This window comes from Podarcis cretensis, assembly GCF_951804945.1.
Source record: "Podarcis cretensis genome assembly, chromosome: 4".
In the NCBI taxonomy this organism is placed as follows: domain Eukaryota; kingdom Metazoa; phylum Chordata; class Lepidosauria; order Squamata; family Lacertidae; genus Podarcis; species Podarcis cretensis.
The window spans coordinates 86,280,992-86,298,664 of NC_137173.1; the positions used below are offsets into that span (position 1 = coordinate 86,280,992).

At 42.0% G+C, this 17,673-nt stretch overlaps 1 protein-coding gene across 6 annotated transcripts in view; it reads right to left on the reverse strand.

Moving 5' to 3' along the window:
* FARP1 (FERM, ARH/RhoGEF and pleckstrin domain protein 1) overlaps window positions 1-17,673 on the reverse strand; it is a 187,293-nt gene that overhangs the window by 17,788 nt on the left and 151,832 nt on the right. For all 6 annotated transcript variants that reach the window (XM_079972517.1, XM_079972520.1, XM_079972519.1 and 3 more), the window contains exons 16-17: window positions 16,695-16,828; window positions 964-1,045 (exon numbers count right to left, since the gene is read on the reverse strand). In XM_079972517.1, the coding sequence (XP_079828643.1) occupies window positions 964-1,045; window positions 16,695-16,828 (216 nt within the window). The remainder of the gene's footprint in view (window positions 1-963; window positions 1,046-16,694; window positions 16,829-17,673) is intronic.

Below are 17,673 nucleotides of genomic sequence, written 5' to 3' on the forward strand. Positions count from 1 at the left end.
GCTTTCGAACTGCTAGGTGGGCAGGAGCTGGGACCGAAAGACGGGAGCTCACCCCGCCATGGGGATTCGAACCGCCAACCATACGATCGGCAAGTCCTGGGCACTGAGGTTTTACCCACAGCGCCACCCGCAGTGTGTGTTTGAAAACCTTATGGCAAAAAGGTGACCTACAAATTTTAATAACAATTGTTTCTATAATGACTTGGGCTTTAGACAACCCATAGTTTTCAGCTGCAGAAGCTCCACTCTAATTGCTCAGAAATTCATTGACTTGTTTTTGTTTCAGTGAGCAATTGCAGCACAAATCACAATTTCTTATTGCTTAGCCAATCATACAATGGTACAATAAAAAAAATACGATGAAAGGCACAATCCACTGAAAGATCCAATATCTTTTGCAATTATCGTGATGATAAAAACTATAAACACTTACTACAAAAAATGATCATATCCTTTTACAATGTAGGGGGTTCACAGTCCCCTACTATTTCACTTCTTCATCCACCTTCATTATTCTAAATCATGCAGGCGATCCATCATAGGGGATTTGGCCCAGAACTAGGAAGCTAGCTAAGTCTAATATGGTCTTATGCGTTTGATTTGTCACCAAGAAGACCAAAATGTCCTCTCCTACTCAACCCTTTTCGCCTTCCAATCACTTTGCTATACGCTTATGTCTAAGACAATTATATTGACCGCACTGCATCCACTGTATGTTCCAGCTTTTCCACGGCTGGTTGTTCACACCGACACTAGCCGTGTCTAGTTGAGCCAACTAGACATAACTGTAGAAGGGAACCTATTAAGTTTTTCCAAGAAATACAGCAGGGACTGTGTGATGTTGTTGTTCAAAAAGAGAGCAAGCAAGGAAGGCTGCATGAACGCCTGTGTGTGTGTGCATGCATGCATAAACTGGTCCCATATGATCCACACTAGGGTTTGAAGGCTGTGCATAATTCATACCTTCATATTCTGGATGTTCTTCAGCATAACGTCCCCAATTCTTTGGTAATCTCCTTTCAAGTGGGCATTAGAGCGGCCTTCCCTGCCAACAACAGAATTATCCCATGTCAGTCAAGCATTATAACCGTATCATCACTTAAAGAGAAAAAGGATTTTCTACATTAAAAACAAAATAAACCCCAATATTGCTCTGTGCTGCTATTTAGGAGTTTTATTAATGTGCTGTTAATTCCCACACGAGGTACATTCTTCCTTTGCAACAGCTTGCGTTTCTGACAGTGCCAAGGCCATGAACTTTGCAAACCTACCAAGTTTTGAAGACAAAAGGGCAAATGCATCGTTTTGAAAGCTACAAGGACCGACAAGGGGGTGGAAAAAGAAATGCTGGGATAGTAACAGAAAGGAAATTTACCACACAGTGGGAAAACACACACACATTTGCCGAATACTTGTAATGTTCGATTCAAAAGTTCCAGCCCACAGTATCCTGGGATAGACTTAAAGGATGCTAATTGAAACCCTTGTCTCCTTGGACTGAGCTGGAAATGAATCAATTTGATCCCGCTGCCAAACTGGAAAACAAATTAATAGATCCCCCCAAGGCAATCCAAGTGACAAGTGCAACCATTCATTTTACTTCTTGCGTGAATGGGATAGCATACCCTCCAACATTTCTCCTATGAAAATAAGGATGTTCTCTTCCATAATAATAATTTTTCTTATTTATACCTCAGCCATCGGGTTCCCCAGCAATTCTGTGTGGCTTACAACATACTTAAAAACATAATAAAACATTTAAAAACTTCCCTATACAAGGGTGCCTTCAGATGTCTTCTAAATGTTATGTAGTTACTTGTTTTCTTGGTTTGGGGGCCACATAACTGCATACCCTCCAAGATTTCTCTGATAAAAATAGGGACGTCCTAAGGAGATGTGGGACATTCTGGGATCAAATTGGAAACCGGGATGGCTTCTGTAAAGTGGGGACTGTCCCTGGAAAATAGGGAGACTCAGAGGGTCTAGGATAGACCCTTGGAGGGTCTAGAATACCCTTGTCCACTGCCCTGATATGTTCCTTTGCAGCGAAACAGCACTGACCCTTGGGTCTATTTCCAAAGGTTGCTGTTCTATCACCTCTAGTGTGCTACGGATCATGTTAAGACAATGGAGGGAGAGGAAAAGAGGGGGAATTGCTGTTCTCACATGCCAATAAGTAAAGCAAGGGGCTTGTTGGTTGGCAGCAAGTGGTAAGGCAGGAAAGCACCTATCACCTGCCTGGATCTAAGCCAGAAAAAGTTATAGATTCCACCTCACCAGGGATTCCTAAAAGCCTGACTCTACTTTGAGGTGCACTGCTACAAACCTTGGAAGTTAGTCTGAACTTCTACAGATGAAACTGATGGGACTGCACCCAGACAACTCCAGATCAGAGTGCAGACTTTAGTTTGTGTATCACAGTATATTGTGCAAGCCTTTACTTTCAGGCACTTAAAAAAAAATAATAAAAAATTTGGTCCTTCTCCACTGGAGATATTTAGACTCCCCATTCACTCAGCATTTGGAAAAGCCAAAGCAAGCCATTAACTGATTTTGAGATAATGATCTATTCTGAACAACCAATCACTTAATGGGAACAAACACAAATCTTCCAAATGCAGGAGGGATCCTTCTTCATTTGTTTTCTAACATACTGTAAAAGATTGTGATTTCGCACAAGGTGAGCACTCTCTTATTGCAAACATTTCTTCTGTAAGAAATCTAAATGCACCCCCCCCCAAAGTAGCTAGAAGCAATGAGATATTTGGTTGAAAACCCATTTTTCTATGGTAGTTATTCAAGGCATTAGGAGTTATTCAAGATGTTTACTTATTTTTGTAGTAAAAATGAAAGCTAGATCTAGTTAGACTTTTCCTCTTCTTTCCTTAAATAACTGAATTAGAGGCAACTAACCTCTGCTGCAAGAGTGCGTAATTCAGCCACAAGTTAATTCAGCACCTATAGGTTTCAGCTGAATTAAAACCCAATTCACAAAGGTTCTCGGTTACAGCAATGCGGCCAAATATGCTGAAATGAAAGTACAGTGGTACCTTGGTTTACGAACTTAATCTGTTTCGGAAGTCCGTTCTTAAACCCAAACCATTCTTAAACCAAGGCGTGCTTTCCCTGATGAGGCCTCCCGCCACCGGTGCCCTTCCACCATTCGGATTGCGTTCTTAGACCGAGGTAAAGTTCACAAACTGGGACACTACTTTCAATTTTGCGGAGTTCGCAAACCGAATCGTTCGTAAACGGGACTGTTCTTAAACCGAGGTACCACTGTACTTCAGTTCCAAGTTTGGGGATTGGAATTTGGGGATTAAAAGCAAACAAGTAATCTTGCTTTCAATTTTAAAAAAATGAGGGGGTATGTTTCGCTTAGGCTTAACTGGGAGAAAGAAAGAAGAAAGAATTCACACCTAATAAAACACTGACCACATTCACCCATAACACTAAGCCAAACTATGATTTAATGCAGATGTGCTGGCTCTTGGGGAGGAGATCATGGCAGCATTGCTTCCTCTTAGCTGTTTTAGGTCAATCTAGCACCAAGGTTTGAACCCAGGATCATGGTTAAACTGTTCTTTTCTATAGATCATGGGTAAAGCAGAGGCAGCTAACCACAATCCTGGTTCGGCAACATGCTAAGCCAAATATTGGTTTAGCTGCTGCACCGAGTTAAAAGGACCAGGGAGGAGCCAAGAGGCTGTGAACTCCCTCTGTGGGAGCCAGCCCTCCTGTTTGGCATGATAGTCAAGTCCCCAAGGACATGCTCTTACAAGGCTTCAGGCCCCAGACCAACTCTTGTGTTACAAAGTTGTCAGCAAAAGTGAAATGAAGGGTGGAACCATTAACCCCGCTGTGTGGGAATCCCTTGTGACTGCAACACATTAGACAATTAAATCAGGTGTGCATCCACAGCAGGGACCAGAGGAGGAATTACCGCTAGGAGAAGCACAGAGATGAGAAACGCCATGGTACACCTGCATCAGCACAACTGGACGCCTTTATCTGCCCCAGCTGAAACAAAACATGTCTCCCCCATCTCTGTCTCTACAGCCACAGCAGGCGCAGTGGTTTGGCTTCACCCCCGAAGGCGCACTCCTCCATTGTCTCCCGAGACAGATGTATGCCAACCAAGCCAGGCTCGTGTGATCCAAAGAGCTAATCCAGAATGCTGAAGGCCTTTGTGCCAGCCGAGTGCGATTTCTGAGGGTGTTCCTTCAGCAGAACATCTCCATGCCCAACCTCAAACTGCTGCTGTAATTTTCCTTCTCTTTCAAAAGTTGTTTGTTGTGTGGCATTGGGGGGCGGGTCGGGGAGAGGTTGCTGTTCAATAAACAGTGGGCCTTAAGCTGCCTTGGGCACAAAGAACTGTGTACTTCTCTGGTAAAGGTAAAGGTAAAGGGACCCCTGACCATTAGGTCCAGTCATGGCCGACTCTGGGGTTGCGGCGCTCATCTCGCTTTATTGGCCGAGGGAGCCAGCGTACAGCTTCTGGGTCATGTGGCCAGCATGACTAAGCCGCTTCTCATGAGCCAGAGCAGCACATGGAAACGCCGTGTACCTTCCCACCAGAGTAGTACCTATTTATCTACTTGCACGTTGAGGTCCTTTTGAACTGCTAGGTTGGCAGGAGCAGGGACCGAGCCATGGGAGCTCACCCCGTCATGGGGATTCGAACCGCCGACCTTCTGATCGGCAAGTCCTAGACTCTGTGGTTTAACCCACAGCGTCTGTTCCTGCTCATTTCAACAGGGCCACTTTCCAAATAAACGTTCTTATGATTGTGGAGCAGACAAAGCTTCCTGAATCCACAACGTTTTAAGATAAAAAGAATAATGCTATTGAGACAATTCTTCTGGGTGAGCATGCATTTGCATTCAGCATCCTTATTACACAGACCTCTTGTGTATTATTTTCTAGCTCGAGAAGCGTAAGAGGAAAAACAAATATTGCAGAGAGAATCAACCACTGAATTATCTCTGCCCAACAAGAATTTTAAAAAAGAGTTTCCAAAAGAAGAAGCTAAACTATTTCATATTAGTGGACCAGTGAAGCCAGACTGCTGTATCTTACATTTTATAATTATATTATACCCCAGACTGCTGCATCTTCTAGCTTTATCATCAAATACTCTCAGACCTCAATATGCAGAACACAGCTAAAAAAAAATATATTTCTCCCTGAAAGACCAGTTTGTGCTACAAGAAAAACATGAATATTGCATGATTTTCTTTTTAAAAATGTAATGAATGTCACAAGCTTGGCATATAAACATATGAGGTGGAGTGCACAATTGCCACTACAGAACTGTGCGCAATTGCCAAGAGAGGCTAGCCTGACCTCGGGGTGGGTGGATCTGTCTCTTTCTAATCCATGTCACTTTGGAATATGTTCATTCATAAGTCTGTCATACTCTGTTTCAGCATAAGTGGAATGTTCGGAATGATCCAATTCACACCTTCCAGACTAATGTGCAGATCTGAACAAAGTGGTTATCCTTCAGAATTAGCACCTCCCCAAATTCTGTGAAGTAGGTTTTCAGCTCAAGAAAGTGTTACGATTCATTAAAATGCATGTATTTCTTAGATGAAATGCAGTTCTGACAGAAAATATATTTAGAAATGCATACTTGGTGAGAAAATATGTTTAAAACGATGTGTGGCATTCAACTAAGTTTTATGCAGAGTAGACCCATTGAAATTAATAAGTGATGCCTGTCAATTCCGGTGGGTCTACTATGAGCAATACTTAGTTGAATACACTCTTCTTTTCTCTACCAACATTATTGCCACTGACATTATCCCTGACTCTGCCAAAGGATATTCTACTCAAATAGAAGCATAAAATGGTGCTACACCTCCCAAAAAAAGAAGGTAAAATTTAATTTTTATCAAAAAGTGGTATAAAAGGCCCCAAAGCGGGACCCCAAACCAACAAAAAATTATGATGCTATAAGAAATATAGCAACATATTGTAATTTGCCTGTGAGCACTAGAAGCTATGCTTTACAGCAATAATTCCACTCTCTCCACTTATTGGCATCTCAATATTCAATGCTAATTTTATTACACTGGGAGAGCAGTAAAGAATAAATACCTGTATTGACTTTTCTTTTTTTCCCTTTTTGCTAAGGAAAAAAAATATCTTAATCTGGTTCTGTAGAAATCAACATAAAGCTTAGCCTGAAATTAAGCTTTGAATATAAGGAGAATTCAGATTTTGGGGAAAGCTCTGAGCAGATGATGTGACCATTCAGTAGCAGCAAAGGTCATTTTAACACTACACACCTTTGCTGTGACTGAATTGATTTCCTAGTTTTACTCTGAGTGCAAGTAGGCTGCCTGCTGAGGGGAAGGAGAAATTGTTGGGTGCTGACATGCTGAAGTAATTCTGCCCCTCAGTCTCCTTGAGTGCGGGACTATACCCAAACGTTGCATTAGTTCAAACAATGGCTCAAAAGGGTCATGCATTCCAAACTACAATAAGGAAAAACAAAATGTAATTTACACACAGCCCCCTTCAAAACAGAAGGCAGAATGACTGAATTATGGCATTTTCCCTGGTAAGGGAATATCGCTCTTGTCCTGACATGAAAATGGAGACCAGAACAGAAAAGGATAAAGCCCAAGGCAAAACATCTGATCACCACTTGTTGCTATAGTCGATAGGAAGCCATAAGGAATCTGCAGCATCTTTACAAGAAAACTGATCTCCAAACACAGTAAGAAGACAGATGAAGCAGAGGGGATCAAAGATGATAAAAACCCAATAATTGTTTTTACAACCTAGGAATTCTTTTAACTACCTTCTTTAATCAACTCAGATTTCAGAAATGAATCTTCATCAAATGGGCCTCTGAGATAAAATAAGCAAGATGAAATACAGCGGCTGGGCATCTGCAGAAAGAATACTAGCTTACCGTTACTATTTCTTGCGCTGACACCCAGCTGTTCCTCCAAGGAGCTCAGAGTTACTTGCACACATGGTGCCCAGCTGGCCTCTCATTCAATTGGCACCAAGAGCCAGACATTTTAGCTTTGATTCCTTCAAGACCACTCTTCCGAGTTTATTATACAGGATTTTTTTTTTTTGGGAGGGGACACGGGTGGCACTGTGGGCTAAACCACAGAGCCTAGGACTTGGTGATCGGAAGGTTGGTGGTTCGAATCTCCGCCACGGGGTGAGCTCCCGTTGCTCGGTCCCTGCTCCTGCCAACCTAGCAGTTCGAAAGCATGTCAAAGTGCAAGTAGATAAATAGGTACCGCTCCAGCGGGAAGGTAAACGGTGTTTCCGTGTACTGCTCTGGTTCACCAGAAGCGGCTTAGTCATGCTGGCCACATGACCCGGAAGCTGTATGCCGGCTCCCTCGGCCAATAAAGCGAGATGAGCGCCACAACCTCAGAGTCAGCCACGACTGGAACTAATGGTCAGGGGTCCCTTTACTAAGCATTACTGAGATAACGTGGTATCCAGCACCCAGGTAAAAGCACTCTAAGTACCCCCGTATTATGACTTTAACATGCTCTGAAGCGAGAGCACAAAGTGTACCTGATAGTTAAAGTGAGAAATGCTTATTCCAGGTTACTGACGCTTTTGGTGAGTATAGTTAACTCCAAAAGAAGTTAACTTGCATCACAGTCTTGCACATGTCTACTCATACACAAGTCCAACTGAGTTTATTATTTATTTGCTTACTATATACAGTCATGGGGGAAAGGAAGTACATTTTCTTTGATTTCTATGGTTTAACATATGAGGACATAACAACAACAATCTGTTCCTTAGCAGGTCTTTAAAATTAGGTGAATACAACCTCAGATGAACAACAACACATTGGCATGTAACACTGTCAGGAAGAATCAGCTGCACAGATATAAGATGGGGGACACCTGGCTTGCAAGTAGTACATGTGAAAAGGACCTAGGGGTCTTAGTAGACCACAGGCTTAACATGAGTCATCAGTGTGATGCAGCAGCAAAGAAGAGTTAATGTTCTTCTAGGCTGTATCAACAGAAGTATAGTGCCCCAATCAAGGGAAGTAATAGTACTACTCTATTCTGCCTTGGTCAGACCACACCTGGAATCCAGCGTCCAGTTCTGGGCACTACAAATTAAAAAGGTTATTGACAAGCTGGAATGTGTGCAGAGAAGGGTGATCAAGATGACCAAGAGTCTGGAAACCAAGCCTTATGAGGGAGTTTAGCCTGGACAAGAAGAAGCTGAGAGGAGATAAGATAGATATTTTCAAATATCTAAAGGGATGTCTCACGGAAGATGGAGCAAGCTCCTTGTCTCCTACTTCGGCTAGGATGTGACCCAATGGATTCAAGTTACAAGACAGGAGGTTCCAACTAAGCATCAGGAAGAGAGTGGAACAGGCTCTCTTTGAAGGTGGTGGTCCATTGGACATTTTTAAGCAGAGGTTGGATGGCCATCTGCCATGGATGCTTTAGTTGATATTCCTGCCTTGCAGGGGGTTGGACTAGATGACCCTCAGGGTCCCTTCCAACTCTACAATTCTATGATCCCTGAACAACGTGGAAAAGGGCACTGGTGACTGCTGAGAGGACAATGGGACAAGGGAATTCCCCGCCCCCACTGTGAACTTCCTTAATGCAGCCTTTGAATTAAGGGGAACACAGCTGAGTCTTTGTATATTAAAGTGTTAAGACAAGAAGCCCCTTGAGGTCAAGCTTTGTCTTCTTATTTCAGACTCTAATGAAGACGAAACAGACCACATCCAGCCTAGGTTAAGTAATGAGCCATGGCCTTAGAAATCAATCACAAAAAGAGGGAGAGAATGCTAGGACGAAATGTATTCATGACCTCCTTTTTAAAAAAATCATTCATACCAAAAGTGGGATTTCTTACGTGCAAATTCAATTTTACTAGTTCTGTTCTATGTATGACTACTCAGAAGTATGTCCTATCCCTATATACACACATTTGCTTGGAAAGAAACCTGAAGTAGACATGCACAGTAAAAATGGAAAGAACAATCTGGCTTTCTACAGTTGGTGAGACTAATCTGACATACAGGTTATACTGTATATGCTGAAAGCAACCAGCAAGGCTTATTTGCAGAAACTGCAAGGAGATAAAAATCAGTCTACATATTTTACTTGCCTCATTATTTTCAGTCAGCTTATTGTTCAGCGCAATGGATAAAAACTAGTAAACCCCCCTGCGGTGTTTTAGCCTGCCTGGGAAAACTATTACATTAGAATAAAGAACTTGCTGTGCAAAAAATAAAATAAAAAATGTAGGATAAATCTTAACGCAGAGGATTTCCTCATGCGAAACATAAAATTTAAATCACAGGCCAGAGAAACAAAACTGCAGTTTGTTACTGACCTTGCTTTCAGTCAAAACCTCCCAAGACAGACCTATAAATTGTTATGAGTTTGGGGTTAACACATTCCCCTGGACTAGTACAGCTTGCCAGAACACAATAAACAACAGTTTGCAAGCCCTGTCTCCAGAGAGGTTTCCCAGTGGCCTACTTACTTGGTATTATAGAACGACTAAAGAGTTTCTATTACCTATGAATGCACAATGAAAGTAAAGGCTATTTGAATGCACAACAAAAAAAGTGCGACGTTAGATAAAAAACAGAAAAAGGGTGAATATGAAACAAGAATATGGCTTCCAGGACTAGATCATATTGTTCTTTCTTAAAAACAGCTTTAAACCCATATTGAAATCATTCACCATCTCAAACAATTCTATGTCCATGAGGCCTCCTTTGAACATTCCTTAAAAATGCCAAGAGAGGAAGTCTTAGCTAATTATGTTTTCTGCATCCCCACTACTCTAGAATGGGCAGGGTGCCCTGCTGCAGAGACAATTCCTAACTTGTGCTTCTGGCTAATTAAATCTGAAAGAAAGAAGAAATACTCCTAACAGAAGAAAGCCTTAGTATCAATTTGGCTCCACCGATTTGGAAAATATATTCATAGGGTGACTACCCCTATCCCTTTTGGGCACAGGCAACCCTACAAATCAAGTCATTCTAAGGAAGGGCTTAACTCACTGCCCAAATATAGGGCTGGGGGGAAAAATACGTCTGGTGCAAGAGGTTAATTTTCCCCAGCACAGACAAAACACTATATGGAATACCTGCTCAACACAGACAACCACTGTTGCCATTACAGCTAGAGAATAAACCTCTAAAAGTGGAAGCAAATGAATGGGTTATCATTGTGAAAATGAGAGTGACTAAGGCCCGGATTCAACTAACCCAGTGTGCTAGGGAGCAGTATCAGCGCTTCCACTGGTCTACTCCCTAAAATCTGTGCTAGAGGGTCAGGAAACTCCCAGAACAGCACGCAGGGGGGATGGAGAATGGGGGTCGTCCCATCTCGCATGCAGAAAAGTTTCTGCTGACAGAATAAGAGTGCAATGTTGAATTCCTCCCTTAAAATCTGGCTGGACTTTAAAGTGCTGTGGTTCAGCATTCATGATGGACAATTGTGTCCTTTAATTGAATGTAGCAGGATCCCAACCTTCAGATGTTTACAGATAGACTTGTAGAGTTGGAAGGGGCTACGAGGGTCTTCTAGTCCAACCTACTGCAGGAATCTTTTGCCCAATGCAGGGATCGAACCCGCAATCCTGAGATTAAGAGTCTCTTGCTCTCATCACCTTGTACCCTCAAGCTGGAGTTACAGTCCAACACCTTCTGCTGGGCATCAGGTTGGGAGATGCCACCATCCATAAAAACACATCCTTAAGCATAAGCAAATCTTATCACTGGTAAAACAGGCTTCCGCCTCCAGTAATATTTAGGAATAAGTCAGAGGAAGCAAGAAATATTATATTATATTATATATAAGAATTTATAAAATAAGCTAAACAAGTCCTGCTACAAGCTCCAGCTCTGCCAACTACATTATTTCCAAAGCATAGTCACTCGAGTTATCAGGCAGATGATTGGTGAAATCTTAGGTTAATATGCCGTACAGCTGAATATGCTCAGTATAAAACACATATTTCTGCAAGTCTATTTGTAAACTGAAGTATTGGGCAGAGAAAACATAGCAGTTCAAATCTTTGCAACTTATCTATTTTGTGGCAGAAAAAAAGTGGCATTAAATAAAGAAACAAGCCTTTTAGTCTCAGCTAATTTTTTTGTTTTTGTTTCAAAAAAGCTTAGTAGAAAGCGTTTCATTTTTATCCCCTTTTCCAAAATATAAAAAGGGGTGCAAACTTTGTCCTGCCTCTTATTATTTCTGCTATTCAGCTCAATACAAATTATCACATTTGGCTCATGCCCAGCAAGCAATGTGTAAAGGCATTGTAAAGGAAAACTGATTTCGTTTCTCTTTGATCGCCACCAAATAGAATTTACTCTCCTGAGTAACACTACTAAACTCCAGGTTTTCTAGATATGTACTATGCCAATGATTAAGGAGTACATTAGAGTACATTAGAATTTAATTCCTTTCAGTTTTTTTCTTCTTTGACTATTACAGGTCAAAGAAAATGAAGAAAATTACAGGTGCCAATAGAGGGAATAATTCATTAAAGATCAGTGATCAATTGAAAGAGTAAGGCTACCATCTGAGATATTTATTAATCTGTCTATCTGCTCAAGGGCACAGTGTGGGAGGGGAGGGTTTAACAAGGATGGAATAGCAAAACAAAAACATTTCCAAATTACTCACAATAGGTAGGAAAAAGGTTCCTTAAACAGTTAGCCAATTCTGCTAAGTCACCAGATCTGCCTCTTATTGCCTCTGTTTTTAATAAATCAGGATTAGCTAGAATCACAGAGTGGGGAATAATCTTATAAAAACCATTAGCTCCTTCTGGCACCATTCCACCTCTCTTTTTAAAAAGGGCTTCTTTGACCTTAGAGCTGAATCCCTTCTCGTAATCGATCTCCCGCTCAGAGGTTTAAATATATTGTCTACATTAAAGATCTAGAGGGATTTAAGAAGTTGATGAGATGATTTCGCTATCAGATTGGTGAAGCTTAATACCAGTAGTAGAAGAGGAGGAATCTGTAAGCTGCAAACCTGTAGGTGCCACAACAGAAAGAGTGTGCGTAACTCAGGAATAATGTTTATCCTTTGCATCCAACTCCAATCTCCAAATCCAATCTCTGGGTTCCAGCCAATGTTGCACACGCAGGAAACAATTTGTTCAGCCTCTTTTTCCTTTCCCATACTACTGATATCCTCCAGCCCTCTGAACATCAGACCATCTGGGAAGGGGCTACTGAACATTCTGGGATGTGGCATATGGTGTGGAAATTTGGGGGGGGGGGTGCCTAAAATCAGGCAGAGGAATCTTGTACTACTGTCACATGATTCTTTATTTCAGGTGATTTCTCCCGCAAAAAAAATAGTTCAGAATGTTCAGTAGGCTCCACCCATTTGCTGCTGCCTTAGTCATCCGAATAAGTTTTCCAGGAGAGGGTATTGAGAGTTGCAGAAGCGTTGGACTACTGGTTGCATGAGCTACCTTCTGCTTGTGCAATGTTGGCTACAACCCGCCATGATGAAAGGATCTCATGGGTAATAGTACGTTTCCGAGCACAATTCAAAGTGTTGATGCTGATCCTTAAAGCCCTAAACGGCCTCGGCCCAGTATACTTGAAGGAACGTCTCCACCCCTATCGTTCTGCCCGGACACTGAAGTCCAGTGCCGAGGGCCTTCTGGTGGTTCCCTCCCTGCGAGAAGCCAAGTTACAGGGAACCAGGCAGAGGGCCTTCTCGGTAGTGGCACCCGCCCTGTGGAATGCCCTCCCATCAGATGTCAAAGAGGAAAACAACTACCAGACTTTTAGAAGACATCTGAAGGCAGCCCTGTTTAGGGAAGCTTTTAATGTTTAATAGATGGTTGTATTTTAATATTCTGTTGGAGGCTGCCCAGAGTGGCTGGGGAAACCCAGCCAGATGGGCGGAATGTAAATAAATCATCATCATCATCTTTGCCTTAGACCTTAGGTAGCTGCTGCCAATACTGGGATAGAAGACAGAGCAATGGTTTTAGAAGGGAAAAAATTAATGCAGGTGTTTTATGTGCTTCATTGGGTTCAGGGTCTGGTCATAAAGCGGTGGATAGTTAAGCCATGGTTTCCTGAAATTCTACCTCCAGAATACTCTTTCCAAACAAGCTCATGTGCCTAACCCAGTGGGGGCACCTGCTACATAATCCCATCCCTGCATACTGTAAATGACAACGTTCTAGGCTGTACACTGTTCATACAAGGAGGTACCGACAGGTAAGAAGTCACCTGGCTACATATTAAAGAGGGGAAATGGGAAATTATGGAAAAGTGGTTTGCTAAGCAGTTTGCCTTGTTTTTCATCATCAGACCCCCACAATCTTCAAGGAACACAACATTTTAATGGAAGACAATTTCAAACTATGCTTGGGGGTACTTGACAGCTATGGCAGGAGGCTTTTGTTACTTTGTGGGCCTTTCAGCAAGGCCATGGCACCGTCTTGTACGTTATGCTTTTGGAAGGCTTACAAACCAATGCCTGGCAAATGGATCACATCTGTCAAACGAACACGTCAAAAAACCTTGCTTCGCTATTGCCCTAGTTTTGAATTTCCACTTGGGACTATGTAACAGCAAAATATCATTTCTGGATAGGTATTTATTACACCGTACTAAAGACTGCAGAAGTTGGTGGGATCTATCGAGGCTTGCTGTCTGGGACTGCCGAAAAGACCAAACTGTACTCCACATTCTTGCAACGGAATCCAACCAGGTCTCAGCAGAATCAGCCTCAGAAGTATGATAACTGCAGGGTCCTCCTTTATATCGCTGTAGCATATGGCTACGGTTAATCTAAATCACAAACCCTCATCCATCAGCAGCTCTTCTTTCCTAATACTTGGGAAATCCTTTGTGGATTATGAGAGCTAACTCGTTGATAAACAATGCCACCTCTAAATGAAATTACACATTAGTACAACCAACACAATCAGGCACACATTCATAAATTTTATTAAGTTTAGCCTACTCCTGCTATGAAATCTATTATTTATTTATTTTTGCAGAAAATGGACACCTTTGCTATAGAAATGGCGTGTGCGGCATCAGAAGTGGGTATCTTCTCTGTGAAATAACTTTCTTTCAGTAACATATTGAATAAATATTTTGCTGAGCTTGTTGAAGTACAATTCATCGTCTTACCTGCCACTTTATGTCGCTGCATATTTACAAAAAGCTGTCTAACTTGCAAAGGGGCTTGTCTGAGTTGACAGCATTTTTTTTGTCTACTGACAAAATGGACTATGACATACCAAAAAAAAAAAAAAAAGAGCTTTACCTATGTCACTGGAGATGATGATAATTATTATTACTACTACCTCACCCATCTGACGGGGTACAGACAAGAATGCAGGCAAATTTAGGAGATCAGCAAAGAGGGGATGCATTTTAAATCTGGAAAGCTTGAATCCTACTGCAATGCTGCAAGTTGAAATAAATGATCCTGGGAGATCCTATGAGTACCACACATACAATTCTTTAGCTGCAGACCTTGTTCTGAATACAATTCCTTTTCTGTCACAGCATCCAATAAGCAAACAACTGATTTGGTTGCTCACCTACTTGCTGTGAGGGGACTAAGGAAAGCAGGGTCACTTCTGATCTTTCCTTAGGTACAATGGGGATGGGAGTTGAGACATAATCTAAACACATTCTCAACAGGAGGAATGTTTAGGAGAAATATTCCCCAAGGAGAACATCTACAGACTTAAACACTTGTGTTCGGCATCCTAATGTTTTGCTTCCATAAATACTAGACTTCTCTAATCCTTTGTTTTGCTTTTGTTTCGAGTGTCTGATTAAAGCAAAATTAAATTGTTTAGCGCTTGTCAGGTCTGATTGCATGATTACAGTTCCCTCCTATTACAATTCACTTCCGAAATGAGGTCAATCAGCTTCTCCTATTGCACAGCGATACCAGAGGCAAAAGAATAAAGGTTACGAAGAATGATAGAATTCTGAACATGCTCAGATCATTGATTAGATTTCTGCCAGCAAAGAAATGTCTCCTTTGATGAACATTTCTTTCAAGTGGCATGTCTCTCTGACTAAGTGTTATTTTATTTCTCCTAAAGCTAACAGGTGTGTCCCTCTGCTCCGCTGGCTGATTAACTGTCTTGCTTTCATCCAATACAATAAACAAGTAATTAAAATAACAGTACCTTTTAAAGGCTACTATGCAATGTAGGTAACAGTTTGGGCATGCATGCCACTATTATATATTTGTAATATTAAAAGATGTACAGGTTCAACAAAATCAGTTTTGGAAATCATTTAAGGGGCTTTGAACTTAGCAACCCACATTTTATGATCTAGATGAACTAATTTTACTGATTTATCAAACAAATGAATGTTTTCAGCCACGATTGATGTTCTATTTTATTATTTTATAAAGCTTTGCAGCTTGTTCTAGGTAGTTCCACTAATTTCAGTGAGACAAAAGCTTTAGCACTACAATCTTCTAATGCTTGGATCTCATTATTTTACTCCTGGTAAACATCACACAAAAGAGAGAAAATAAAACATAACATTAAGTTTTGCTACCATGCATTTGTACTAGATAAAGAGACAAATCTTGAACAAATCAAGGCGATCCAGCTTTGCAATATACCTGTATCACAACTGGGGTGTGTGTGTGTTAAAAGATGGAGGCTTTTCTATAGCTGTCCTACACCAAACCATTCACATGACATTAACTCACACATCCCTGATATTCTTCCCCCAATCCGGATTTTCAAAGGGCTTGGAACCCCAATATTCCGTTTTTGCAGAATATTTTAAGAAGAGGGGAACACTAAAAATATGGCCTCCCAACAGTCTACATTTCATTCTGATGAACTGGTAGATCAAGCCTGGGGGGGGGGGGAGTAAGAGAGGGACAGAGGTGGAAGCATCTGGTGAACTGAAACTATAATGGGGTGTCAGTTACAGCAAGATATTCGAGAAGCTGAGCATGGCACTGTCCTCCTCTGATAGAAAATAGTTTGGGGAAGGAGACCCGACTCAGCAGAAGCAGATCATAACCTTTTATGCCCCTATTCCACTCCACAGGCAAAGAAAACTTACAAAAGATGAATGAGAAAAGGGTATATTTAGGCAAACAAGTGGATTTGGCTGCCTAATACCAAAGCTCTTTTAACTGAACAGGTTAGAATGCAACATCTAAAGGCACAAACAGAAGCAGTGCAGGATATCTGATAAAGATCTCCTACAGGGAATAAGAAATTAATAGCAGCTTTGGGTTGGAGGAGATCAGATTGGGACAATGATCCTGACAGTGCAGGGCTTAATCCTTTCTTCCACATGCTGTATTCTCACTCTAAGATTGATTCTCCACCCTATGATCTGGTTTGCTTTTTGGAAAACCTTCCAATTTTATTCATTTATTTGTACATTTACAGTGTGATGGAATTTGGAACTAGAAAACAGAAAAGGACAAAAGGGTTAGATCCCACTGCTTTGGTATAAATCCAGTCAGTGCCCCTCCCCCTTTATTAATCTTTTTACGCAATCAAGGATCTCCTGCATCACGTCTGGGTGCACCCGAAGATTTGTAATGCTCTTTTTGCTGAAACTGACAGCTAACCCATTCTGACGTGAAGAGAGGCATAACAGAACATGAACCTATTTAGCACGGAAAAGGAATGTTAATAAAAAAACAAACAAAACTGCTTACCACAGGGCAAGCCGCTGCTCTATTTCCTTTAAAAAGTTGGTGTGAAATTTGTGCAAAGGTTCAAAGTTGGAAAAGATGAGATTCTTCAGTGCTTCTGGCATGCAGTCTTCCTTGCTAACTGTGCTCTGGAACCACTAGAAAGACCAAGAAAAGCAATAAGGCAGGTCACCTTTGGGACAAAGTCTGTTGAGTAGCATAGCCTTTCCATGGGGCTAAAAGAGAATAGGTTCTGCTTGGTGAATGACTCTCCCCAGCAAAGACTCTCCTCCCTGCAAGAGAGGGGAGTGGTTGTGGGCGGGAGCCGAGCACCGCCCCTAGCAGGGGGCGTTAGCCCCGTGCCTCCATCTCACCTGGCTGGTGCCCACGCCCCTTGGCGGGCATCCAACCGGGTGCCTGAGAGGGGGCGTGTTCAGCAGCCGTTTTGCTGCGGCGCCAGCCTCTCCCCGGCCTCATTCTTCATCGGCGGCGAGCCTTTTGGCTCGGGTGGCGGTTAGGCACTGGAATAATGTGTTGTGGTGTGTCGAAGAGCTAGGTGTGGCCATCGCCTATGCCTTCAATTTAGGGGTATTCCATTAAAGGAATCTGGCGGTCGTGTATTCTGTCCGATGCCTGCTTGGCGGGAGGCCATGGCACGACCCTCGGTGACATCAGGGGAGAGCCTATAGTTGGATTAGCATCAACAGGCTCCACCTACTGGTGAATAAACCCACTTGCTTGAGAGATCCAATGCCTAAGCCAATACCTTTTCACTGCTGTAATCAATAAAGTTGTGGCCTTTCATTGCCCATTAACCTTATATAACGTGTCCTTGTGTATTCTTTCCACATCGCGGGGGTCAGGTAAATATCACATCACAAATTTGCATCTTGGCTCAGCCAAAGGGTGCTATATATAACGTCTTATAAACAAAGTAAATTAGCTTCTAGAATGTGTTTATTGAGAATGTATAAAATGTTTATGAGTTTACTGTGTGGGGGTG